Raw genomic sequence first — 26148 nt, 5'->3', positions numbered from 1 at the left:
TACCCATGATCGGTTAGATTTAACTAAACCCTAACGGTGGTAGGGGTAAAATCGTCATTTTTGCTATAATACTAAAAATAAACTAAAATAGAATCTAATTTTGCCCCCCTAAACTTTAAAAACTAAAATTTTCCCCCAACCTAAGTTTTAAAAAATGACAGTTTCACCCTAGGGTTTGGTTTTGAAATCTCCGGAGACCTCTCCGACTCCGTTGCCGACAACTGCTCCCTCCCGAAGCAACCTCTCCTTTCGGCGATCTCTTTTCTCCTATTTGGAGATCCAATCGACGCCCGAAGACGCCGTGGGAGACGAAGAACTTCGTCGGGAAGACGAAGTTCTTCGTCTTCCCAGACGAAGACGATGGCGTCGGCTACCTCTGGGAAGACGAAGAACTTCGTCTTCCCGACGAAGTTCTTCGTCTCCCATGGCGTCTCCGGACGTTGATCGAACCTCCAAATGGGAGGAAAGAGATCGCCAGAAGGAGAAATTGCTTCGGGAGGGAGCGGCCGTCGGCAACGAAGCCGGAGAGGTCGCCGGAGATTTCAAAACCAAACCCTAGAGTAAAACTGTCATTATTTTAAACTTAGGTTGGAAAAAAATTTTAGTTTTTAAAGTTTAGGGGGCAAAAGGAGATAAAATTTTCAGGCGTTAGGGTTTGGTTAAATCTAACCGGCCATGGGTGGGTATTTGGTGTTTTTATAGTTAAAGGGGGGACTTTTGAGAAAACATCAAACCTTGGGCGGGAAATAGTTGTTTGGCCTATTATTAAGGGTGTTTTCAATGTACCTTCATCAGAGGCGTCAAGATTGACAGCGTTAAGTGACCTTTTCTTCGGGGTTTCTAGTGGGATTCAATGCTTATTCGTAGTCTTTATGAAGTGGAGGCAATCATGAAGCAAGCAAGCATAAACATGTGCTTTACTAATGGAAGCTGAGTGCTGAAACCACAACAAAGTTGAATAGGTTGCATCAATTTTTTAACTGTCCCAAAATTCAGAATAACATACATCTTCCCCTTTGAGTTAGGGAAGGCCAATTTACTAAGGCCTACTGCATGTGAGGAATTGTTGGCTTTCAATCTCCAAGACCTCATTTTCTGTCAAGAGTCTGGAGTATGGAGCTTCACAGACACAAGTATAATTTGTTACCAACAAGATATTGAATGTTATCTTTGCGTCTTTCTGCATTTCACGTCTGCAACGAGATGACGAATATGGGGTGCATACCATTTAACTCTCTCCACGTGTTCAACTGTAACTTCCCAGCAATGACCTGATAATAGTCAAATATTAAAATTGTCTAGAGTTCTCTTCTGAGATGCTTGTGATGAATTGAACATATAAAGCCATACATGGAAGTCTTGCACAAGTCAAGAAATATTACCTTCGGTTGCAGCAATTTCATGTATTGATTTTGAAACATATTCACTCCATGAACTCTCCTCAGAGTCCTTCACATTGCCATGCACATGTAGTGTTCCACCCTCAGTCCTGCAGTTTCACTATGCCATTAAAACCAAGAATAATAGGAGAACGGGAGAGTTGAATATTACAGGACCCTTTTAATGATGTTAACCTCAATATCTGTTCTATGTATATAATGCTAGTTCAAACTCAAAAGTTACTGGTTAGAATGAAGCACCTTAATGCCCTTACGGCTGTAGCCCAGCTATTTTCACTTGTTGGAATGAGACCAAGACAGACTCGATCGGCAACTCCCTGGGAGGAAAATATTTATGATGAATCAGTCACAACATAATCCATCCTTAAGATTATATCACATGTTACAACGGTAACAAGTTTCTTGTAAACAAGCTTAGAATATGAACCAACACACTGATTTCTAACTAGGTCATGTACCTAGTGTGGATTCTTTAGATGTTGCCAACATAAAGTAGAATTATATTAAACATAAGCTACAAGGAAAGTAAAGGCAAAAGCAAATCATTGCAATCAATATACTCTTGAGAAGCACAATCTCAAAAGCATCAATAACATAATTTTTCTAAATTAGTACTGAATCATGGTATTAAAAAAATGTATGAACAGTAACCACAATAAAATATATTGTATTTTAATAAAATCATCCATCCAAAGCACTTAAAGATTTTAAAAGGTCATGGAAGATTTTTAAAAGGTCATCTTCCATGTCCGGTAGGCTGTAGCCATTAGTCTATACAGGAATTGCATTTGCTCAATGTCACTGTAAAAAGGTTGCACTTTGGTTTGAATAAAGCTCACATGTAGAACAGAAATAATTAAGCTACTTAACAATTAAACCACTGAGAACATACTTTAGGTGCTGTAATCCGATTATCCCCTTCAAGTACAATACAACGATCACAGACAGCATTGGCTTTAAGATTATGCCGAAGCGCCTCAACAGCATGGGGATTCCATTCACAAGCATAAACCAGCTTTGCTTTGGCCCTGATCAATTTATATGATAGCTTAAATACAACATGATGCAAACATATATATGATTTACAAGTTAAATAGCTAGTAAGATAATGCAGACAATGATGAGCACAACCACCATCCAAATTTTATTTAAGGATCGCATAACCCAATGCTGAAATTCTGGTATAGATGAAAAAACTTAACTGTCCAAAGAATTCTAAGATTTCTCTCTTTTCTTCATTCATTCCAATTAGGAAGGGGCTATGGAAGCTTAATTGTAGGCCTAGGTTTACATAAAAGGAGGGTTTTTGGTATTATGTTTACTTCCCCCTAATGGTTTTTTGTTTTGTTTTTATTTTTTATTTTTTGTTTTCTTTGTGGACACTTGGTCCATCGTATATTTTTAACTCTAAACAATAATTTAAAATATATTCTCAGTTTTGTATCCAAGGGCAAAAAAAACCAAAAAAAAAAAAACACTGAACTTTTTTTTTTTTTTGGGTTTCAACTATCAAATATAGGTTTCTAAGCCCAACACCATAGCAATCTTGACTCTATATAAGTATTTATTCTAACCCACGATATAAATTATTAAATTATATATCACTGCAGCCTGCTAAGAAAGCTCTACACCAATAAACCACACACTTGTCTATCCATCAATGCATTAGGATTCAACGCAAAGAAGTCTGATAAGGATACTTTGCTCTAAAAACAAGTCCACAGATACTTTTCATCCACAAGAAATATAGGTGTAGGCAGAAATATAGGTATCTGATAGTTCCATCATACCTGACAAGAAATGGCAACACAAAATATCCAATTCCAGCAAACAAATCCACAATAACCTCATCTCTACAGTCTAAACGACCCATTCGAAGCTTTTCAGAGAGATTACCCCAGGAAAACATGCACTTGGTAGCATCGAACGAATATTGAATCCCATTCTCACAATGGTTAACCCAGCCATTATCTCCTACAAGAATCTCCAAGGTACTATCCCTTGTTACAGTTGGTGCAACTCGACCCTTGAGAAACAAAAACAAACTCATGATTTTATATAAGCATAGATAAGCTTAGTTTAAACAAATATTAGCTTAAAGGAACTTTTGAGAGTTAATTCCACAAGTTGTACCTACCTAATCATGGTTATTAGCATTTCTAGCTTGCATTAAGAATCAATTACATATAAAACACAAGCTTAATGATATAGCTTATTTCTTGTCACTTGACAGTATGAAAAATAGCTTTATGTTACTGTTATAAAAACACCAGAAATTCATAGCTCATAACAAAAACCAAGTTAACAAAGAAAATAACAAATTCCCAATATACACCATTGTCCAACAACTTGTCTCAATAGTATTGTAGAAACTGAAATTAAAGGTTTATTTTCATTTATTAATTTACTATGCAGAGGTACATTTATATACACATTAGGTATTCCGTATTAGGAATATGAATATTTGATTCCTATAATCAAGCTCTATATTCCTATAATTAAGCCTTATTCACTAATTTACAGATTCTGCAACACTCCCCCTCAAGCTGGAGCATAGATATTAATCATGCCCAGCTTGTTACAAAGATAATCAACTCGAATCCCATTTATAGCCTTAGTGAAAATATCCCCTAACTGTTCTCCAGTCTTCACATATCCTGTAGAAATAAAATTCTGCTGAATTTTCTCTCGAACGAAATGACAGTCAATCTCAATATGTTTAGTTCGTTCATGAAACACAGGATTAGAGGCAATATGAAGAGCAGTTTGATTATCACACCATAATTGCGCTGGTAACGATATCTGGAAACCCACTTCAGTCAAAAGTTGATATACCCATATTATTTCACACACAGACTGAGCCATAGCTCTATATTCTGATTCTGCACTAGATCGGGACACAACATTTTGCTTCTTGCTCTTCCATGATACTAAATTTCCTCCCACGAAAACACAATAACCAGTGGTAGACCTTCTATCTACCTTGGAACCTGCCCAATCTGCATCTGAGAAGCACTCAATGTTAATGTGACCATGATTTCCATACAGTATGCCACGTCCAGGAGCACCCTTTAAGTAGCATAGAATTTGCTCTAACGCTACCCAATGATCAACCGTCGGAGATGACATGAATTGACTTACAATACTGACAGAGTATGCAATGTCAGGACGAGTCACTGTAAGATAATTTAACTTTCCCACCAATCTTCTATACTTCTCAGGTTCTTCAAACGGTTCCCCATCTTTTGTAAGTTGGAGATTAGGAATCATTGGAGTGCTACATGGTCTAGCTGCCAATTTACCTGTCTCAGTCAATAAATCAAGCACATATTTTCTCTGAGATAGAAAGATACCTTTCTTACTTCTCGTCATTTCAATACCCAAGAAATATTTCAACCCTCCTAAATCTTTTGTTTGAAACTGAGTATGAAGGAATGATTTGAGAGAGGAAATCCCCACAGTATCGCTTCCAGTAATGATGATATCATCAACATAAACAACTAAAAGAATACTGCCAGCTTCTGACTGTCTATAAAAAACTGAATGATCACATTTGCTCTTTATCATGCCAAACTTTTGAACCGCCTCACTAAATTTTCCAAACCAAGCACGAGGACTTTGTTTCAAACCATACAGGGATTTGCGAAGACGACAAACCTTTCCATACTCCCCCTGAGCAACAAACCCAGGTGGTTGCTCAATATATACTTCCTCTTGAAGGTCACCATGCAAGAATGCATTCTTGATATCCAGCTGGTGTAAAGGCCAATTATAAGTAGCTGCCAAAGAAATAAATAAACGAACAGATGTCAATTTAGCAACAGGTGAGAAAGTATCAGAGTAATCCACCCCATAAGTTTGTGCATATCCCTTAGCAACCAGGCGAGCCTTAAGACGAGCCACTGATCCATCCGGATTAACCTTAACTGTAAAAACCCATTTGCATCCAATCGCTTTCTTCCCCATAGGGAGATTGACCAAGTCCCAAGTACCATTATCAGCTAAAGCATTCATTTCATCTATCATAGCCGCACGCCAACCAGGATGAGATATAGCTTCATGAGTGGTATTAGGAATAGAAATAGAATCGAGTGATGCAACAAAGGAACATGAAATAGGGGATAAATGACCATAAGAAACAAAAGAAGAAATAGGATAAGTACATTGTCTTTTACCTTTGCGAAGGGCGATTGGTAGATCAATGTCAGTAGAAACTGGATCCGACGAAGAGACTGGTTCAGGACATGCATCTGGGGTTTGTTGACGTCTAGAATAAACCTGTGTAATGGGTGGTCTGACAGGGTTTGATTCTTCAAGTAGAGAAGATTCTGAAGAACTAACAGTTATAGGGCGAGATGAGGTAACAGTATACACCAACAAATCATCATCCTCCCCCTGAATGGTGTAAGCAGGAGAAGTGGAGAAGAAAGGAATGTTCTCCAAAAAGGTAACATCAGCAGACACCAGATATTTATTTAAGGTCGGACAAAAGCACCTATAACCCTTTTGAAGACGAGAGTAACCAAGAAACACACATTTTAAAGACTTGGGGTCTAATTTTGTGATATCAGGACGAATATCACGAACAAAACAAGTACTGCCAAATATTTTAGGTTCAATAGGGAATAAAGATTTATTTGGAAAAAGAACATTATAAGAAGTCTGACCTTGAAGAACTGAGGATGACATGCGATTAATCAAAAAACAAGATGTTGAAACAGCATCAGCCCAAAACTGTTTGGGAACTTGCATTTGAAACAAGAGTGCTCGAGCTGTTTCAAGCAGGTGTCTATTTTTTCTTTCAGCTACTCCATTTTGAGATGGTGTGGCAACACAAGAAGATTGATGAAGAATGCCATTTTTTATCAAATATGACTGAAAGGATTCAGAAAAGTATTCTTTGGCATTATCACTACGTAAAGTCTGAATAGAAACATTGAATTGTGTTTTTATTTCAGCATAAAAGGCACAAAAATGAGAAAACACTTCAGAACGATTTTTCATTAAGTAAAGCCAAGTCATACGAGAATAATCATCAACAAAAGTAACAAAGTATTTAAATCCAGCTTTAGACACTATAGGACAAGGACCCCAAACATCTGAATGAACTAACTCAAAAGGAGAGTTAGCTCGTTTATTGACTCTAGACCCTGAAGACAGACGATGATGTTTGGCAAATTGACATGACTCACAATCAAACAAAGATATATGACGAAACTGTGGACATAAAGTCTTCAACACAGGTAGAGAAGGATGTCCCAACTGACAGTGAGCTTCAAACGGGTTTAAAACACTTGAACAGGCAACAGACCTTGGTGTTTGCATATCTAGGATATAGAGACCCCCAGATTCATGTCCTCTACCAATAATCTGCTTCGTCGTAAGATCCTGAAATAAACAATGATTAGGGAAAAATGAGACACAACAATTAAGAGCACGAGTGAGTTTACTCACAGAGATTAAATTAATGAAAACTGTGGTAAACTCAAAACAGATGACAATGAAATTGATGGAGTTGGATTAACAGTTCCAGAACCAAGGACAGATGACATTGATCCGTCTGCTAAAGTAACACTAGAAGGGGATGTAAATGACTGAAAGGTTGAGAAGACACTAGGATTACCTGTCATGTGATCTGTAGCACCAGAATCAATGACCCATTTGGAGGAGGAGGAAACAAGACATGTATTTGATTTACCTGACTCAGCACTGGCAGCGATAGAAGTCGATGAAGACTTTAGTGAGTCTTGGTACTGAGAGAACTTGGCATATTCTTCTGCAGAAATCATAATAGCCTCTCCAGACAATGAACTGGTAGCAGTGTTAGTTGCTGCAACATGTGCTGACTGAGATTTTGAAGCACGATTTAGCAATTTTCTACAAGTTCGCTTTGTATGGCCTGGCTCATGACAATAATAGCACACAATCCCTCCTGATTCCTGACTCCGATCAATAGCCCTGTCACGGTTACCACTGCTCCCTCCTCTATTACCAGTTCTATTATATGGACGTCCAGTTTCAGGGGCTCCACTTCGACTAACAAGAGCGCTGTTATTCTGAAATGATGAGGTGTTTTCTGTGCGAAGTACCCTAGTAAAAGTGTCATGCAAAGATGAAATCTCAGGACTAGCAAGAATTTGAGACTTGGCAGTTTCGAACTCAGATGGAAGACCCGCTAGGAAGCTCATGATGGCCATTTGTTCTCGCTGGACTTGTTGAACCTTTACATCTGGACTAAAAGGTAACAACATATTAAGTTCTTCATAAGTTCGTTTAAAGTCCATGAAATAAGAAGTGATAGTCCTGTCTTGTTTCTCTGCACGATAGAAAGCTTTGCACACCTCATATATACGAGAAAGATTACCTTTTCCAGAATACAAAAAATCTAAATACTCCATTAACTCCTTAACCAATTCACAATGATTAATTAAACTGACTACCTCACTTTCAATGGAATTCCGGATCTGCAAAAATAATCGAGCATCATCTCGCAGCCATGCTTGTCTAGTACCATCCGCAGGAGGAGCTTGCGTAAGGTGATCATCCTTCTCTAGACTCAACAGATACAATCGAACCATTTTACTCCATTCGAGATAATTGGAACCATTAAGCTTGTGTTCAGTGATTTTTGACATTACAGGAATCATCTCCGCCATAGTTATCGGTTTAATATCTGCCATAATAATACTCAAAGCAACGAAATAGAATAAATAGCAAGAAACTATTGGAGAAATTGATTTCTGTAGCACCTAGAGCAAGAATATACTGCACAAACCCCAAAGAATAGCAAACAAAAACGGACTGAGATCTGATTAGAGAGAGATTCGGCGACAGCAACTGTTCCGGCGACGGCGTCGGAGCGTGCGACGGCGAACAACGACGAGGTTATGGGGCTCTGACTCGCCGGCGTTGTCTGAGACTGACTGTAACGGCGGTGAGGTCTAACGCGCCTCCGAACAACAGATCCGATGCACAAGTTTGCAGAAGAAACGGGCGGCGCGTGCAGGTCACGCGCTGAGTTTCCGGTGATCGGATTCTGGGAAACTGCCGATCGTCGAAGTGTACTCCTTCTTAGTGCGGCGGTGAGAACTAATGTTCACTCTACAAGGGTGAACGACGAAATTGCTCACTAGGGCTAAAAGAAAATTTTCGAATTTGCACACTAGGGCAAACCTTGCTCTGATACCATGTAGAAACTGAAATTAAAGGTTTATTTTCATTTATTAATTTACTATGCAGAGGTACATTTATATACACATTAGGTATTCCGTATTAGGAATATGAATATTTGATTCCTATATTTGATTCCTATAATCAAGCTCTATATTCTTATAATTAAGCCTTATTCACTAATTTACAGATTCTGCAACAAGTATCAACACTGGTGATTTATAAAAGGAAGAGGGGATTCTCTATTATTAACATACATTTCAGTATATACGTAAATATTGAAATGTACAAGTGCAGATCCTTTCAACATGGAGTGTAATCATCAAAATGTCCCATATAGTGCCTTTGATAATGCAATAACTTTGATACAATACACGCACATAGCTTACTTGACGAGCAAGACGAGAAGCATTAAGCGACTTGGCAATAGTAGGCCAAAGCTCTTCACTAATGGAGTCCCATACTGGGTCCTTGAAGGATGTCACTGGAAGCACAACAATATCCCCAAGCCGTTCCCATCTAAATAAGTCAAATATGTTAAAACAGTTGACAGGCATTGCATGTATGAACTATAAAATTGACAGCAAATAAATGTACAGCTCTGATCTAACTGAATTTGGGTTTATAAACACTATTCATACAGCTTTAGGAAGAAAAAAGAGAAGTTTTGGAGCACAGACCTAGAGGGTAGCTGCTCTAAGAGAGAAGTTGATAGGCCTTTGTGCTGAATCAAAGAGGCAACTGCTTCAGTCATCAATGTTAAGGGAGATTTAGAAGTTCTTCTAATTTCAACAACTTCATCTGCCAGCTTGGTGGCTCCACATTCCTTAAGAAGATGCAATGCTGTTGAAGAGGAGATTTCATTTAGCAGAAAACCTTTGCCTGCCAATGCTTTAGACAACTGAAGATTATTCAAACCTTCAGATTCATCTCCAAAAAAATGCTGCTTTTCATGGAATATAGAGGAGAACTTTTGTGTCACAGGGAAACATATATGTACTCCATCTTCCTGTGGATAGGCCTTCCTCCTAAGGTCTAACCATCCAAACTTCTTCAATATGTCTTTCCCTAACTTAGCATATTTTCTATCAAGTTGCAAAACCCAATTTGAAGCAATCATCTGCTGTCCATCATTCCCAGAATGTGAATCTGTCTCAGAATTTAAGTCAGAAATTTGTGTTGAAATCTGCACATCCCCAGTTTTTCTACCTTCAACATCAATGCTCTTTTCTTCTGTTGCCCCATCACATGGGTGAATTACAAGCTTTTCTTCTATCTCTGAAGGTCTGTGATACTCATCAAAGGGCACTATGGGAGCTGGGAGCAAGTTGATTTTCAATGGCTCACTAAACTTTGAACCAAAAGCATAGCAAGCAGCACCACCACCAATCATTATAAGATCATCACCAACCACATTGGCAGTAGACCGGACAAACAACTCTTTACTCATGGAATTGAGTTTCACATGTTTCCACATTAGGATCTGCAGATCAAGTAATGCCAAAACCAGGCAGTCTTGTCCTACTGGACAACCCCCAATCACTCCAAGATAATTTTTGTAGACAAACATTGAGTGGGAGAACCTAGCATGTGGACTTCTTCCTGCTACCTCTTCCCTCTTCCATAAAAATGTATGAACATCAAAACTGTACAAATCTCCAAGTGGTTTTTCTCCATTGAACCCTCCAAACATGTATAACTTAGATCCACATGCCACCATTGAATGAGAATGTCGAGCACAAGGCCAATCCCCAGTGACCAATAATTCTTTCCATTGGAGATCATCTGAGTCAAGCACATGCAAAGATGAGAAGATTGTATCATTGTTAAGACCACCGAACACATATATCTTTGAGCCTACAACTGCTGCAGCATGCCGATGCCTATATAGGATGCATATAATTTACATATATATCAAGAACTTAAAAGAGAAAAATCTGTGTGCTTTTAAGTAGAAATCACTGGATGTATTGAAACTAAGAGATCTACAACAGCTATAAGAATGATGGAGATCGGTACAAAGATTAGAAAGCTCAAGTCAGAAGAAATACGATTCTACTTCCAAATTGAATTTCAGTGGTAGTGCTGATGAAAGAAAGGTCACCTCTTAAAATAATACATATTACATACATCAGTATGCCAAAACAAAAATTAATAAAAAGAATAGTTGCAAATGCATTTAAAAAATTACCTGGGTGGAAAAACACAACCAGCACATTCTAACAATGTCCACACTTTATTTTTTACATTGAAAACCCAAACATCACTCAAGATGTTCAAGGGATCACCCCGGCCTCCAATAACAAACAAGCGATCTCCAACCAAAGAAGATGTGTGACCCAAGCGTGGAGATGGAGATCCCTCAGCCTGAATTACTTTTAATGTTCTTTGTAATGGATCAAGCAGTAAAGAATCATTTCTGCGTCCATGTCTTCCCATACCCCCAAAACCACCAAATACAAGAATCGTGTCATTGCAATTGGTGTCTCCCAATGTGCAAGCTGAATGACCCCAAAGGTACAACTTCTCTGTAGGTTCACCAGTAATCATTATCTGAGTGGCAGTTAGACTGCAACTAGAATCTCCTGCTGGCCCTGCCAATGATTCAAAGACTCAAATTTGGTGTCACATTAAATAGAAAGCTGTCCTGCAATCAGATGCATATTAGTATGTAATAGTACTACTAGAGGTTTCCACTCAGCCTAGAGCAGAAAATGAACTTTGTAAAGAAAACCAAACACTCATATCTCAAGTTAAAAACATAAACATTATTGAAGACAGATAAGCACAAATCTAGACCAGACTATTCCAATTAAGCATAATCAAAACACCCTTTCTCCATCGAAAGTTTCAAATTATGCTAAACTGTAAAAGCAAGAAACATATACATTGCTTGATGTTTCAAAGATTTGTTAGTTCAATAGCTTACCGGAAACTGATAATGCGTTCTTCATCACTCAAAATATAGTCTTATCATCCAGCATTTATAATAATAATAATAATAATAACAGCATAACACTATCAAGTCAATGAACCATGGAAACAATTTAGCTTACAACCATCAATATCAAAATCACAAGAAATGCACTCTTTAGAAACTTAATTACCAAACTGGGAATCATCAGCCTTTACTTTCTCCTCATCCGCATGATTCTCATTCTCATTGTTCGTGGCAACAGAGGACCCCACGAACCCATTACAACCCATCAAAGCTTGTAAAAACCCTTCAGTCCTCCTCCTATTTGCCTCCATTTTCTCATTAGCCACACCCACGAGAAACCTGACGTACTCTCGCGACACCAAAACGGCACCCTGCTCTCCGAAAGGCACCTCCAGCCTTATCGAGCACCGTATCCCAATTATAACTCGCTTACTCACACTCGCTATTCCGGACTCTCTGAGCCCGCAAGACACCGCAATCGAAACCAAGGACTGAGCCGACTCGACGTCCCTGCACTCAACAGCCACTATCAACGGTTCGAACCGGAACACTAGATCGTTCGGCGATGGAGTTGACTCAGTTGGGTGAGTTGGGTCAGTGGGGAAGAGGAGGGAGACGAGTGAGTCAGCGTTGGCAAGGTCGTGGGAGATGTAGAGCCAGGTGCCGCCTTTGGGGCGGTTCTTGGGGTGGGAGAAAAGGGAGATGCGACCAGAGCAGGAGCTGGTGGTGAAGTAATTGGGGTGGGAGTTGAGGGCGTCGATGAGGGGGATGATGGGGGTGTCTAAAGTGCCTTTCGGTGATTTGTCTGTGACGGAGGAGCTGAGTGATGCTAGCGTGGCTGCTTTCCGTTGGTCGAAGGACATGTTTTGATGTTCAGTGAACTGGGTTTTAGCATAAAATGGAAAACCCTCCTAAAATCTCCTCTGCTCTAACAGGGCTGCGGCCGGCCTGCTGCAAGTGAGGAAGAAGGAATGAAGGGGGTTTACTTTAAAACTTTTATAATATATTGGGGATTTGAAAGCTAATTATATTTTGACAGGGTTCTTTTGGAATTTATGGTAATTTTTTTAAACCTCACGGAGAAATTGTTGGGAAAATAATATAATTGATTTTTTTTTTTTTAATATTAAGGTCAAAAGAATTATTCCCAACCTAATGTTTAATGGATCTCTAAGGCCATTGATGTACTATTAAAGTTAATAAAATTTATTAATTTTAAATATAAAATTATTATTTAATCAATAATATTTAAAAAATAAATTTTTTATCTTATTTTCTCTTTTTAATTGAGAAACTAATAATTTTTTCATACTTAAGTTTTAAAAAATTGTATTCCCCCTAGATTTATTTTCTCCGACTCTCTCTCCCCTAACAATTGAAGTCTAGATGAAGGAGACGTCAAAGATGAAGATAAAAGACCATTGTCTTCATCTGGCCTAATAAAGATAATTCCTCTTCATCTTGTCAATCTATCTCCAACAACCCTGAGAGGAAATCGTCATCTTCAGGAGTGATTCTCCTTCGTTCGAACTTCAATCATCAGAAGGAGAGAGATGAAGAAAATAGCCTAAGGGAAAAAATATAATTTTTCAAAACTTAAGTATAAATAATTGTTAGTTTTTCAAACCAAATGAAAAAATAAGATAAATTTTTATTTTTTTTAATATTATTGGTTAAATAATAATTTTGCCCCTATAATTAATAAATTTTATTAATTTTAACCGTATATGGGTAAACATTTGAGTTTTTGAAATTTAATGAATGAGAACAAGATATGACTAAACCTTAAGTGAAAATAAGTCAATTGGTGGACTAAGCAAGCTGTTGGGTTTGAATTCGTGTTAAATTTGAGTTAAAATTCTAATTTAATTTGAGTTTGAAATTCATTACAATTTTTTTTCCTTTCTAACAATTTGTCATTTTTTTAACATTATTATTTATTATTCAACTTACTTCAAATTTGAACATAAACTCTTTTCTTGCTAACAACCTAGACCTAATCAACACATAATTTGTCAATTAAAAAAAAAAGGCAAAATCATGACTGTTTCTAAGTGAAATTTGTAACATGTACAAGAACGATGATTAGCATCAAAACCCGCAACAAAATTGTTCTCCAAAGCTTGTAACTTCTCATTGTAAGTGTCTTTGTCTTCCCATAAGTGATTTATACATCAATGTTGGCCCTTTAAAAAGAAATATTACCTTGATTTGTGATAAGATCAAATAATAGATAACAAGTAATCTTTTTATTATATGGTAGTCAGTAGTCTTCTATCAGTAGAACATCCTATTGAAAAGCAATCAATCACAAAAACGACAACCAACACCTTGACATATAAATAAACATTATTTTGTTTAGAAAACACAATCTATCAATTGAAATATTTTCTATGTCATTTATCCTATTGAAGAATTTCTTAGAGTCACTAATCATATAATTGTAGACGTAAAGTTTTGAATAATAATGAATTGAGCCACCTTATAAAACTAGTACGTGCCAAACTCTCTTTATTTGCATTTACTTTACATCATTCCAGGTGAATATTAAGATTTATTCACACAGGTAAATCATCAACGCCACTAACAAAAGATAATGAAAGTTTGAAGACATCCTTAGATTGATAGGCAATGATCTTAATGAACAATTATATACAATAACAAGTCGATCACAAAGCTCCATGACCAAACTTTGGATTATTATTGAAATTATCAAAACAATCACACTAACTACATCTACATGCATGCCTCTCATCTTCATCTTCATCTTCATGATGATTTATGTCTTACAGTCCAATACTTCTCAATCTCTTCTGCCGTTCTTCCCGGAATTCTCCCAGCAATCAAAGCCCACCTGCTCATAAACATATAACCACATCATCACAAGAAGATCGCCAGAAGGGTTTGCTTTCAAAAGAAAAAATACCTAACCTTTCTCCAACTAGGTTAAACATCCTGGCAATGAGCAGCTCTTCATCTTCGGAGAACTCCATCTTGTTACAGTCCTGACTTTTCTGCTCTTCTGGCAGCAGAAAGAAGAATCCAGTTAAGAATATCAAAATGAGAAAGAAGAAACCTAATAAAATGATACGTATATACCTCTGTTAGTTTCTTCTGTAGCATGATTTGATGTTGTGGCAAGTTTCGAGTCTCCCATTTTTTTTTTTTTCTGCAAACAACAGGCCTCACTCTTCGGCATTCAACAAGTCAAGCTCAGCATCAGCAGACACAGCAGGGTTTATTATTAATAGTGGGAGGTAACTGGGATTTAATATAGTTTTATAATTAAATGATATGGTCAATTTGTGTTCAATCTTATCGGTGATTTATCAATGGTGGTTGAGAAAGCAAGACTGGTAGCTCTTTACTTTTGATAAGTTAGTTGAGGTTCCGTAGTTTGTTGGCTTGGCTTTTTGTGTTCATCTAATAATACCTTGAAAGTTTCTCGGCCATGGTGGGTGGCAATGTTCTCCATTTTTTTTATATATTTGTTCTTCTTTATCCATAAACTGTTTGCAGTCTGATCGGCTCAGATCAGAATTACGCACTGTTCAAAGCACCAGGAATATTTGTTCATCCTTTAGGATTCAGAGGGTGAGTTACGTCCAGATGATTCTAAAACTGACATTATAATATTCTTTATATGTCGATATGCTTCGTCTGGTGCTAGGAGGCCATCGTTGTCTTGGTTTTGGTAGCCAATGCTCTAGGGAAGTTGAAATACAAGAGTACTCGTATTCCTGCCCTATTGCTTCCCTCGTTGTGCTAGCAAACGGTATGTGAAGTTAGAATATGAGAGTAGTTAGGATGGATTCGATCAGAGTCAAATTCAATTAGGGTTGACTTAAACTCAAATCGAATCTATAATATTTAGTTTAAGTTTAAGTTTAAATTTAGGCCAAACGACTATTTCCCACCCAAGGTTTGATGTTTTCTTAAATATCCTCATTTTAACTATGGAAACATCAAACACTCACCCATGACTGGTTAAATTTAACGGTGGTAAGGGTAAAATCGTCATTGTCTCTATAATATTAAAAAATAAACTAAAATATAATCTATTTTTGCCCCCCAAAACTTTGAAAACTAAAATTTTCCCCCAGCCTAAGTTTTAAAAAATAGCAGTTTCACTCTAGGGTTTCGTTTTGAAATCTTCAGCTCCATTGCTGACGGCCTCTCCCTCCCGAGACATCCTCTCCTTCTGGCGATCTCTTTCCTCCCATTTGGACGCCCAATCGGCGTCAGAGACCCCTTGGGAGACGAAGAACAATAGAGCCGAAGAGGTCATCGGAGATTTCAAAACGAAACCCTAGGGTGAAACTGTCATTTTTAAAAACTTAGGCTGGGGGAAAATTTTAGTTTTCAAAGTTTAGGCAGGCAAAAAGAGATAAAATTTTCAGACGTTAGGGTTCTGTTAAATTTAACCAACCATGGGTGGGTGTTTGGTGTTTCCATAGTTAAAGGGGGATATTTGAGAAAACATCAAACCTTAGTTGGGAAATAGTCGTTTGGCCTTAAATTTATTTGAATTAGTGCGCAATATAAAACTATTGATGGGTGAACAATTTCATCGAAAAAATTGAATCTATAATATACCGTTCTACCATTGCTTAGGGTTCATTTGACCTCTTAACTAGAATCAAGTTTGAAGAACTTAAACAACACAATAATTGACTTTCTCTAACAAATATAATTCATATTTGATAGTAAAGGAGAAATCAAATAGAATATAAAAAAAATCAATTTAAACTTAATTCGAATTAAACTAATAAAAAGTCAATTTAAATTCGATTTAAATTCAAAATGACCGATTCAAAATCATGTTTCATTTTAATTTTAAACAAAAGAAAAAGTTTTATCAACAAAACAAACTTTGGTGTAACAATACCATCAAGATAAGAGGGTTTGAGCCAAACTAAATATTAGCCCTAGTTTGAGTAGCTCAAATTGTCATCTACCCTTATCTGAACAGGGAATATAGTAATTAATTTTGAATGTCTTAAACTAAAGATTTCTTAAAGACCGAGGGACTAATGTGATAATTTCCCTCGACAGACCCCACAAAGCTTTTTTTGTCTGTTATGGTAGTGGGGATTTTGTGTTGAGATTAAGATTAATCTATAATTAGGTTATGCTAATTAGCATGATTTACAATGCGATAAAGATTGAAAGAATAAGATAAGTACGATTGAAAAATCATAATTAGTGTCAATATTCTATTAGAGCCAATTTTTGTCATATGTTGTTAGAACGTTTGATGGACGTTTGTCTGGTGGAGATAAATGCCAAATGACTTAGTCCTACCCAAGGTTTAGTGTAAACCCACTCATCCCCGCTAACTTTTAAAAATCTAGATACTTATCTATCTATTAGTTTTAATTGTAATAGTCAAACTAAATATTAGCCCTAGTTTGAGTAGCTCAAATCGTCATCTACCCTTATTTGAATAGGGAATATAGTAATTAGTTTTGAATGTTTTAGACTATGGATTTCTTAAAAACCGAGGGACTAATATGATAATTTCCCTCTACAGACCCCACAAAGCTTTTTTTGTCTGTTATGATAGTGGGGATTTTGTGTTGTGATTAAGATTAATCTATAATTAGGTTATGCTAATTAGCATGATTTACGGCGCAATAAAGACTGAAAGAATAGGATAAGTACGGTTGAAAAATCATAATTAGTGCCAATATTCTATTGGAGCCAATTTTTGTCATATGTTGTTAGAAAGTTTGATGGACATTTATCTGGTGGAGATAAATGCCAAATGACTTTGTCCCACCCAAGGTTTAGTGTAAACCTACTCACCCCCACTAATTTTCAAAAATTTAGATACTTAACTATCTCTTAGTTTTAATTGTTACAGTCAAAAGTAAAATTGTCATTTAAAATTTTTTATTTCAATAAAAAAAGCTATTTCTTTTTCCCCCTTAATTTTAAAAACTACCTATTTTCCCCTAACTTAATTTTAAAAAACTAATTTTTTTATCACCATCATATATAGTTTTTAAGGTTTTATATTTTATAATGAACAACTGCCCCTTCAAAATTTGAAAATTACACTTACACTTCAAAAACTTCATTCCATCTTCTTGACAATTATTTTTTTCGGCGTTCTTCTCTAACCGCATCTCTCTTCCCTCCCTAATGGTTTCCCAGCATAAAACCATTTAAAATCTGATCAAAATGGTCAGATTTTTTAACACGAAGCTTCCTGAAATGGCGACGAATCATGACAAGCCTTCATCTTTGAAAAATGCCAATTTGAGTTTCCTGAAGACTAAGGATGTCAAAGATTAGCGTTTCGCGTTGATCTTCGTGGTAATTCATCACCATTTCAAGAAGCTTCATGCACAGAATCCGACCATTTTGATCGATCTTAGTGGTTGTCTATGGTAGAGGAAGTTACAACTAGTATTGATGGTCGTTTGTGACAGAGGGAGAAGGCTAGCTGTCTCCGGAGAAAGCTTGATAGAGAAGCAAAGTAAAAGAGAAACCTTATGGGCTAAATGGTCACTTTTCAAACTTGAGTAGAGAAAAATTTGTTAGTTTTTAAACCTATGGGAGAAATATGATAAAATTTCAATTTTTTAAATATTTTTAATTAAATAACGATTTTACCTCAGATTGTAATAACTAAAACTAGTGGATGGATTGATATTTGAGTTTTCAAAAGTTAATAAGAGTGAACTTGAGTTTATACTAAACCTTAGGTGGGTTTGGCCTGAGATGAATTAAAAAGTTTGATGTCTCAGCACCTTATAAATGAGGCATGTGGTTTTTAATTTCTTTAATTTTTTATAATGTGGTGACATGTTGGTTTGCAAGCTTTTCAATGAGGCATCAAAACAATCCATTTGATTCGTAAGCCTTGACAAAACCCAACAAATTTTTTGATCATGCCCAATTTTTGTAGGTTATGCTTGTCCATGTGTTAACACAACCCATTACCACCTCTATTTTATCTTGACAAGTCACTTTACATTCTCAACCAAACAAGTTATCCTTTCTCTAGTCTCTATTATGTCTCTTTGTTACATCTCACCTCTTTATTTCATGCTTAGTTGATCCTTACCATCCTAGCTTGAATTAAACAAGGTCAAAACGAGTTTTGTTTAGGCAAACTTTAGTTTAAGAGTTTTAAATTATCAAACACTTAGCTTAAGAGTTTTATATTGTCAAACATGAACTCCAACTCAAGCTTAGGGAATGTCTAGTTTTATCATACCTCTTTGTTGTTGTCTCTATTGCTCACAATTTAGTTATAGCTTACATCATAGTAATCTTTGAGATTTTATTTAAAATAGTGATTAGGGTTTCATATACTAAATTGTAGGATTTTAAATTTGTAAAAATCTTAAATTGTTGTATTTAAACGTGAATATTTCATATGTATTTTCATTTTTATTTCAAAATTTTAATATTAAATTATTATTTTACCATTTAGCATTTTTAAAAAAAATTAGGTTTCATATATATTATTTAGGGCTTATGGAGGGAAAAAGTGGGAAAATGTTGGTAACTATTACTGAACTTGAAAATGAAAACGTTCACTGCAGAATCAAGCACCAGCTATGCCTATTTTTACCATTCTTCTTTCCTTCTTGCAAGAAAGAAGCTTTAAAGGTAATCTTTTCCGGTCTCGTCACTTCTCTATTATATTTCTTTTCCTTATTTTCACGCTTATTTAGCTTCAAAATTCTTATCTTTGGCTTTTTTAGCTTTACCCTGACTAGGGTTTTAGTGTTCTTCTGCAAGCCCAATTTGATCTTAGCATCTCTAAGTTTCTCATACTGAACTGGGTTTGCTGTCTTTTGATTCTTTATTGGAGAAACTATTCCTTTTAATCATTGTTTTGAGTATTCTATGTTTTTAACCTTCTGTTTACACAAAAGAACTAGTCTTTTGTGCCGAGCTTTTCACTTGGCGAAGCAACTTATCAATCCAAGTGCAGAAGAAATTATTTTTGGAGCACTTTGTATTAATTTAAGGCAGAGGAAATGGAAAGTGTTAAATCAAATGGCCCCAAGTCTAACGAATACCTTAGTAAGCCGTGTTGTTTGCGAGTTTCGAACATCACCAACCTTGGCTTTGGAGTTTTACAATTTGGTTGGAGAGAAGAAGAGCTTTTCACATTCTTTGGAATCTAGTTGTGTCATAGTTCACGTGTTGGTGAATTCAAAGAGATTTGATGATGCTTTGTCAATAATGGGGAAGTTAATTTGTGCAGATGGGGTGCCTCCACTGGAGGTACTGAAAGGTTTGGTTGATAGTTATGAAATGTGTGAGTCAACCCCTGCTGTGTTTGATGCATTGGTGAGGGCTTGTACTCAAGTTGGAGCTACTGAGGGTGCTTATCGAGTGATTCAGAAGTCAAGAGTGGATGGTCTTTGCATTTCAATTCACTCTTGGAATAATTTTTTGGGTCATCTTGTGAAGTTAAACGATATTGCTAAGTTCTGGAAAGTTTTCAAGGAAATGGTGTCATGTGGATATGTTGTGAATGTGAATACTTTTAACTTGGTTATTTATGCTCTTTGCAAGGAAAGCAAATTAGTAGAAGCACTGTCAGTATACTACCGGATGTTAAAAAGTGGGATTTGGCCAAATGTTGTTTCTTTCAACATGATAATAGATGGAGCTTGCCGAATAGGGGACCTAGAATTTGCATTGAAGCTAGCTGGGAAGATGAGAGCAATGTCAGGGGACACTGTTTTTCCAAATTCAGTGACCTACAATTGTATCATCAACGGGTGTTGCAAAATTGGAAAAGTAGCATTTGCTCAAGGAGTTTTTAATTATATGGTTAAGGTGGGTATTGAGTGTAACACAAGGACCTATGCAACTTTGGTAGATGGATATGCTAGAGGAGGGAGTTTGGATGTGGCACTTAGGTTGTGTGATGCAATGGTGGAGAGGGGCTTGATGCCTGATACCATCATTTACAATTCAATAATTCATTGGCTTTACGCAGAAGGAGATATGGAGGGAGCTTCTTTGCTTTTCTCTGACATGATTGATAAGTGTATACCCCCGGATCAGTTAACCTACTCCATTATCATAAAGGGGCTTTGTAGAAATGGATACATGGCACAAGCTTTCAAGTTTCACAACCAAGTTCTCGGGAAACACCTTATTCAAGATGCATCTTCATACAATGTTCTCATTGATTATCTTTGTCATAGCAATAACTTATCAGGAGTTATGCAACTTTTGAGTAAGATGTTTGTTCATGGTTTGATTCCTGACCTTTTTACATATGGTTCTCTGATTGACAGCTACTGTAAAAACAGAAACATAGAAAATGCTGTGCTGGTCTACGAAAATATGATAAAGATGGAAGAAAAACCGAACTTGGCAATATACAATTCCATTATAAATGGCTTGTGCAAGGAGGCATCTGTAGATGTTGCAAAAAATGTGCTAGATGTGCTACAGAGGACGGGTTTACTTGATTCAATCACTTATAACACTTTGATGAATGGGTATTTTAGCTGTGGCAAGATTGATGAGGCGTGTTCTTTAATTTCAGAAATGAGAAATGCCAGGATTGAGGTGAATAGAGTTAGTTACAATATCTTAATCAACTTTTTGTGCAAGTTTGGATGTTATCAACAGGCAAGAGAGTTAATGAAGGACATGATTCTTCATGGCATCATTCCTGATGTCATAACATATACAACTCTTCTTACCAATTTCAGTAAGAATTGTAGTCCAGAAGAAGTGACTGAATTGCATGACTACATGGTTCTCAAGGGTGTAATTCCTGATGAGCAAACATACAGAGCCATTATTTGCCCACTTGAAGAAAAAAATTCTGAGAATCAAGTTAAGTTGCTAGAATGAGTGCATATGGATCCTTTAGGTCACTGATTATTTTGTGTATACACTTGGTATTTCAAGAGATAGGATACTGAAATTGTTTTTTTAATCTACTTGTATCATACAAAGTTTTGATGAATAAAGCCTCAATGTTTAGCTGAAAGATTTAAGTGGAGTCGTTTCGGGATCAATCCATGGTTGGCTTGAATGACCCAAACTTGAGCTAGAGCAGCTCGGTTCAAGTTTGATTTGTTTGCTTCTCTAGTGACATTGTTTACTCATATGACAACATTGTTCATCTCGTTAATAGCCCTCTAACGATACTGTTCACTTGTTTGAATGAGCTCAAGCTCAAATTGGACATTATGGACTTGAATCGGGCTTGAGTTAGCTTTTGTTTAAGTTCGATTGGAATCCACCCTTATCTAAAAAATATCAAAGGAAGTGTTGATAATTTGATATGTCCATGAAACTATGGCAGTAGATATTTATCTTGTGTCTTGGTAGATTTTTTATCTTTTTGGGACCAAATGTTGAACTAATCCTAAATTATGTTGATCTTTTTCTTAAACTATCATTCTACTGCTTGACAATAGCTTTTTAAATCCTTTATGGAACACATGCATAAGTAAAATCCAGTTATTAATTTTGAATAGATACAGCTTAATCGCACCTCCCTTTTAATGTTGAAAGCTTAAATTGACAATGCAATTAACAATTGCCTGTACAATTTTGTGGCCTTTCTATTTTCTCTCTCAATTTCTCAATTTTCTAATTTGTTCACAATTTTCCTTTTTATAAACATGCACCGTGACCGTATTTACAGTCAGAAACAATGCTGACCCTCAATGAGATGAATATTAAAAGTAAATCTTATATTAATAAAACATGAAAAATATATTATGTATAAGTATTTTACATTACTAAAAAATAACAAGAAAAGATTGCCAAATAGTATATGAACTATTAGTCTGGCAAATTCATTTTCACTTTTGAGTTACAAAGCTAAAAATCAAAATTGTTGAGGTACAAGAGAGCTCAAGTTGTTTTACAAGTTGAAAGGATAAAACACCAAGCTATGTTTAATGCCACAATCCACAAAATTACAATGCTTTCTCAGTTCAGTCAGGATTTACGGAGGGTAGAATCTTAGTTGAATAGCCGCATATACAGGAGAGGTTAAGTGAGCTATCTTCTTTACAGGCCAAATTTAAGTTGTTTTACAAGTTGAAATGATAAAATATCAAGCAATGATTCATGCCACAGTCCGCAAAATTACGATGCTTTGTCGGTTCAGTCAGGATTTACAGAGTAGGGAAGAATCTTAGTTGAATAGCCGCATATGCCTTTGGTCCACTAAGATCATGCCACATCATATAGGCCCCACTATAAAATAGCAAAAATAATTAAAATAAATTTGAAAATGAATCAAATTCATGTCCCAAGCAATCTCCAACGGTCAAAATCCTTATCTCAAAACCATATCCACTCCCTCCTTTCTCTCCACTCATTCCCTCTCAGTGTCTCCTTACCAACGAAACATAACATGAAAAAGATAAGACTTTGCAGCACAAACACCTAAAACAAACCCTTCCCACATAACAAGTCTTCTCTTCTTGTTGAGCTTCAAGACTTTGGCTTCATGGCTTGCTCAAATTTAACAATGTGGGTATCCTCAAAACCATCTCTTCCCGACACTTCTTCACTCTCTTTTGGCTCAGTTCTGAATCCTTTTAGGCTTCCTTCACAGCACAATTCAACCCTAAACAGCCCCTCCAGATCCTCAACTGTGACCCCAGTGCACTGTGGGCTCCGTGAACTTAGAGACCGTATTGATTCTGTAAAGAACACTCAGAAGATCACTGAGGCCATGAAGCTTGTTGCTGCCGCTAAAGTCAGAAGAGCTCAAGAAGCTGTTGTTAATGGTAGACCCTTCTCTGAAACTCTTGTTGAGGTTCTTTATAACATCAATGAACAGCTCCAAACTGAAGATATAGATGTTCCTCTTATCAAGGTTAGGCCTGTTAAAAAGGTTGCCTTGGTTGTTGTCACCGGTGATCGTGGTCTTTGCGGATCTTTCAACAATAGTATTATCAAGAAAGCTGAAGCAAGAATGGCTGAATTGAGGGATCTCGGCCTTGAGTACACTGTTATCAGTGTTGGCAAGAAGGGTAATTCATATTTTCTGCGTAGGCCTTATATTCCAGTTGATAGATTTCTTGAAGGCGGTTCATTACCTACAACAAAAGAAGCTCAAGCTATAGCAGATGATGTGTTCTCACTCTTTGTTAGTGAAGAAGTAGATAAAGTTGAGCTTTTGTACACAAAATTTGTCTCTTTAGTCAAGTCTGATCCTGTGATTCACACTTTGCTTCCACTATCACCCAGGGGAGAAATTTGTGATATCAATGGACAATGCGTTGATGCTGCCGAGGATGAGTTCTTCAGATTGACCACAAAGGAAGGGAAACTGACTGTTGAGAGAGATACAGTGAGGACTGAAACTGTGTCTTTCTCTCCCATTTTGGAGTTTGAGCAGGACCCAGTGCAGATTCTTGATGCTTTATTGCCTTTATACCTAAACAGTCAGATTTTGAGGGCTTTGCAGGAGTCATTAGCTAGTGAACTTGCTGCCAGAATGAGTGCCATGAGTAGTGCATCTGATAATGCTGTGGAGTTGAGGAAGAACTTGTCTATTGTGTACAACAGGCAGCGCCAGGCTAAGATTACAGGAGAAATATTGGAGATTGTTGCTGGTGCAGATGCCTTAGTCTAGTATATTATCATGTAGAGTTTCTTCACTTCCCACAATTGTGGTTCTTTGTTTAAAAAAATTTATGCAGAGTTTACACTTTTTCATTGTAATTCTCAGCTGCGAAGAAACTTTGTGCGCCATGAGAACTTTCAATATATCTTGGAACATAAGAGCTTTCTACCTTTTTGTTGTGTGCGTGCGTGTGCGTGTGTAGTATTTATAAAGAGTTTGAATCTTTGTAATTTATAAACAACTTTACTTTGTGGATTTATAAAAGGCTAGTCAAAAGGGTTGGCGTCGTGCACATAAAAACTGGGTGAAAACCTTGATTCATGTGCAAATCATGGATTCACGCCCAATATTTCTGACGTCCATGCTTTATTTCAATCATAGAAAGCCTTCTTTTTGTAATAACACACATACCTTTTTCTGCGATAAAATCCTTAAGGATAATGATTCTTAATCACGTCTCAAACTTCTGTTCCAGCTTCTTCTAATCAAATTACACCAAATTTTTAAGGTAAAGGGGAGAATGCAAACAAGTTTGGAATGAGTTTGATATCCCTGAAACATTAAGATTTAGACTTGTTCCTTTGTGCCTGAGAAGCCTTTCCATATTTGTGTTGACGTTCAGAAAAGTCTCTCCTTTTTGTGATCATTTTACAAACTTGCATTGCAGCATAATTCAAATGGTATTCCTCCAAGACCATCACCATGCATAAACTAAACTACACTAAGATATTGGTGTCTCTAACACGGAAGAACAACCAATTATTCACTGAAGAAAGGAAAAATATCAAAATAACATCAATGAGAACTAAGAATATAAGTCGAGTTGGGTGCATTGGTTGGAGTGCAAACTCCTGTAAAACTGTTCGAAAAGTTGAAAGGAAACAAAAAATAATAGTTTTTCGGCCATGCGAAGGAAAAGTCGTCTGCTAATCTTTTCACCATCCCTAGGCACTTTGTACTTGGCTTTCCCTTTTTATTTCCAGTTATTAAACCATTCTTGCGAGGAGGACATCCAAAGATGCAATATGGACTGCGAAAAGGAGGAACATGATTTCAGGGACTTCATATTCAATATTTTACAGACACATACTATATATTGAACCAACAAGATTATTTTAAAAGACTTAGATTTAAATCGAACTAATTTAAACTTAATTATTAATTCAGTTTGATCGAGTTCAAAACGATATCTTTATGGCAAATTTGAGTTTGAGATTAGACTCAAAACTAAGGGTATTCGACTTATTAGACTCGTGAGCTTAAAAGAGTTTAATTCAAAATAATCAAAATAGCGTCGTTTTGATATCACTATTATAAATTAAAACTACATCTTTTTTATAATGAATTTAGTCGAGCTTGTATTATAATCGAACAAACTCAAGCTTTATATAAAGGAAGCTTTGTGAGGCTAATCTTAGGCTTAAACTCAATTTCCTTAAGTTAAATTAAGCTTGAACTCACCTCAACTCAAATCTAACATAGTATTTTTAGGGATTGCTTGATAAAGGGTTAAAATTATATTTGGTGATAGTCCTTGAAATTATGAATTGAGCATATGGTTCATGGGTTTGATGTACAAACAAGCCTTTAAGATAGAGTTGAATCCCAATAGAGCTAGATTAAACTCAAACACTAACTTAGCTTGGTTCATTTCAGTTTGAGATTGTATCGATCAAACTTAAACAGAGTGTGAACCAAAGTTTTAGACTTGATTCATAAACAAATTAAACTCGAATTAAAAAGAACTCAAACCATTCTATTATCCATTCAAATCGAATTTGAGTGCATCTATGTGTTGGGCTCTACTTTGCTTGTATTAGGCCTATTGTGAGAGTGACATTATCCCTATAAGTTAGCAGATCCGTGACTTAGAGTATTGTAATTAGTAAGTAACTTATCAACTAGTTCATTGGCATCATATTAAAATTAAACACTAGATTTATTTAATACAATGATTGTGAGATCAATAATTAGATTTAAGATTTTACATATTTGATGTGATTAGTTCAATCTCAAAAAATAATCTAACTTAAAGAGGGTTCTTTAAA

At 36.3% G+C, this 26148-nt stretch overlaps 4 protein-coding genes across 5 annotated transcripts; 2 read left to right on the top strand and 2 right to left on the bottom strand.

The window, feature by feature from the left end:
- Positions 1-890: 890 nt before the first annotated feature.
- LOC123218181 (tRNA wybutosine-synthesizing protein 2/3/4) lies at positions 891-12503 on the bottom strand. Of its 2 annotated transcripts, none has more exons than XM_044639458.1 (9): positions 11678-12503; positions 10762-11164; positions 9251-10453; positions 8951-9089; positions 3191-3426; positions 2293-2428; positions 1641-1717; positions 1383-1489; positions 891-1271 (listed from the first exon to the last, which is right to left on the bottom strand). In XM_044639458.1, the coding sequence occupies exons 1-9, from the start codon at positions 12372-12374 to the stop codon at positions 1165-1167; spliced, it is 3105 nt and encodes a 1034-aa protein (XP_044495393.1). In that variant the 5' UTR covers positions 12375-12503; the 3' UTR covers positions 891-1164. The 2 variants fall into 2 exon arrangements, with proteins under 2 accessions (XP_044495393.1, XP_044495394.1); XM_044639459.1 differs by having other exon boundaries at positions 8960-9089; positions 11678-12502.
- A 1605-nt stretch (positions 12504-14108) lies between these two features.
- On the bottom strand, positions 14109-14918 carry LOC123218698 (MYB-like transcription factor ETC1). Its single transcript, XM_044640249.1, has 3 exons — positions 14611-14918; positions 14443-14533; positions 14109-14365 (listed from the first exon to the last, which is right to left on the bottom strand). The coding sequence occupies exons 1-3, from the start codon at positions 14708-14710 to the stop codon at positions 14281-14283; spliced, it is 276 nt and encodes a 91-aa protein (XP_044496184.1). The 5' UTR covers positions 14711-14918; the 3' UTR covers positions 14109-14280.
- Positions 14919-18990: 4072 nt separating this feature from the next.
- On the top strand, positions 18991-21496 carry LOC123218696 (pentatricopeptide repeat-containing protein At1g11710, mitochondrial). Its single transcript, XM_044640247.1, has one exon. It carries the CDS (start codon positions 19378-19380, stop codon positions 21355-21357), a length of 1980 nt encoding a protein of 659 aa, XP_044496182.1. The 5' UTR covers positions 18991-19377; the 3' UTR covers positions 21358-21496.
- A 1343-nt stretch (positions 21497-22839) lies between these two features.
- LOC123218697 (ATP synthase gamma chain, chloroplastic) lies at positions 22840-24270 on the top strand. The gene has a single exon (XM_044640248.1). The coding sequence runs from the start codon at positions 22976-22978 to the stop codon at positions 24107-24109; it is 1134 nt and encodes a 377-aa protein (XP_044496183.1). The 5' UTR covers positions 22840-22975; the 3' UTR covers positions 24110-24270.
- Positions 24271-26148: the final 1878 nt, after the last annotated feature.

This window comes from Mangifera indica, chromosome 6 (assembly GCF_011075055.1).
Source record: "Mangifera indica cultivar Alphonso chromosome 6, CATAS_Mindica_2.1, whole genome shotgun sequence".
NCBI classification, from domain to species: Eukaryota; Viridiplantae; Streptophyta; class Magnoliopsida; order Sapindales; family Anacardiaceae; genus Mangifera; species Mangifera indica.
This window is presented reverse-complemented; position numbering and strand designations above follow the sequence as displayed.

Excerpts from the sequence above, each read along its gene's own strand:
- LOC123218181 (XM_044639458.1), bottom strand. The coding sequence starts at position 12,374 with ATGTCCTTCGACCAACGGAAAGCAGCCACGCTAGCATCACTCAGCTCC. Across the intron at positions 3,427-8,950 it reads TTGCTCGTCAAGTAAGCTAT|GGTCGAGTTGCACCAACTGT; the intron begins GTGCGTGTATTG and ends TTGTTTCTCAAG. Across the intron at positions 2,429-3,190 it reads GTGTTGCCATTTCTTGTCAG|GGCCAAAGCAAAGCTGGTTT; the intron begins GTATGATGGAAC and ends TAAATTGATCAG.
- LOC123218698 (XM_044640249.1), bottom strand. The coding sequence starts at position 14,710 with ATGCCGAAGAGTGAGGCCTGTTGTTTGCAGAAAAAAAAAAAAATGGGA. Across the intron at positions 14,534-14,610 it reads TACAGAAGAAACTAACAGAG|AAGAGCAGAAAAGTCAGGAC; the intron begins GTATATACGTAT and ends TTCTGCTGCCAG. Across the intron at positions 14,366-14,442 it reads TTTAACCTAGTTGGAGAAAG|GTGGGCTTTGATTGCTGGGA; the intron begins GTTAGGTATTTT and ends GTTTATGAGCAG.
- LOC123218696 (XM_044640247.1), top strand. The coding sequence starts at position 19,378 with ATGTTTTTAACCTTCTGTTTACACAAAAGAACTAGTCTTTTGTGCCGA.
- LOC123218697 (XM_044640248.1), top strand. The coding sequence starts at position 22,976 with ATGGCTTGCTCAAATTTAACAATGTGGGTATCCTCAAAACCATCTCTT.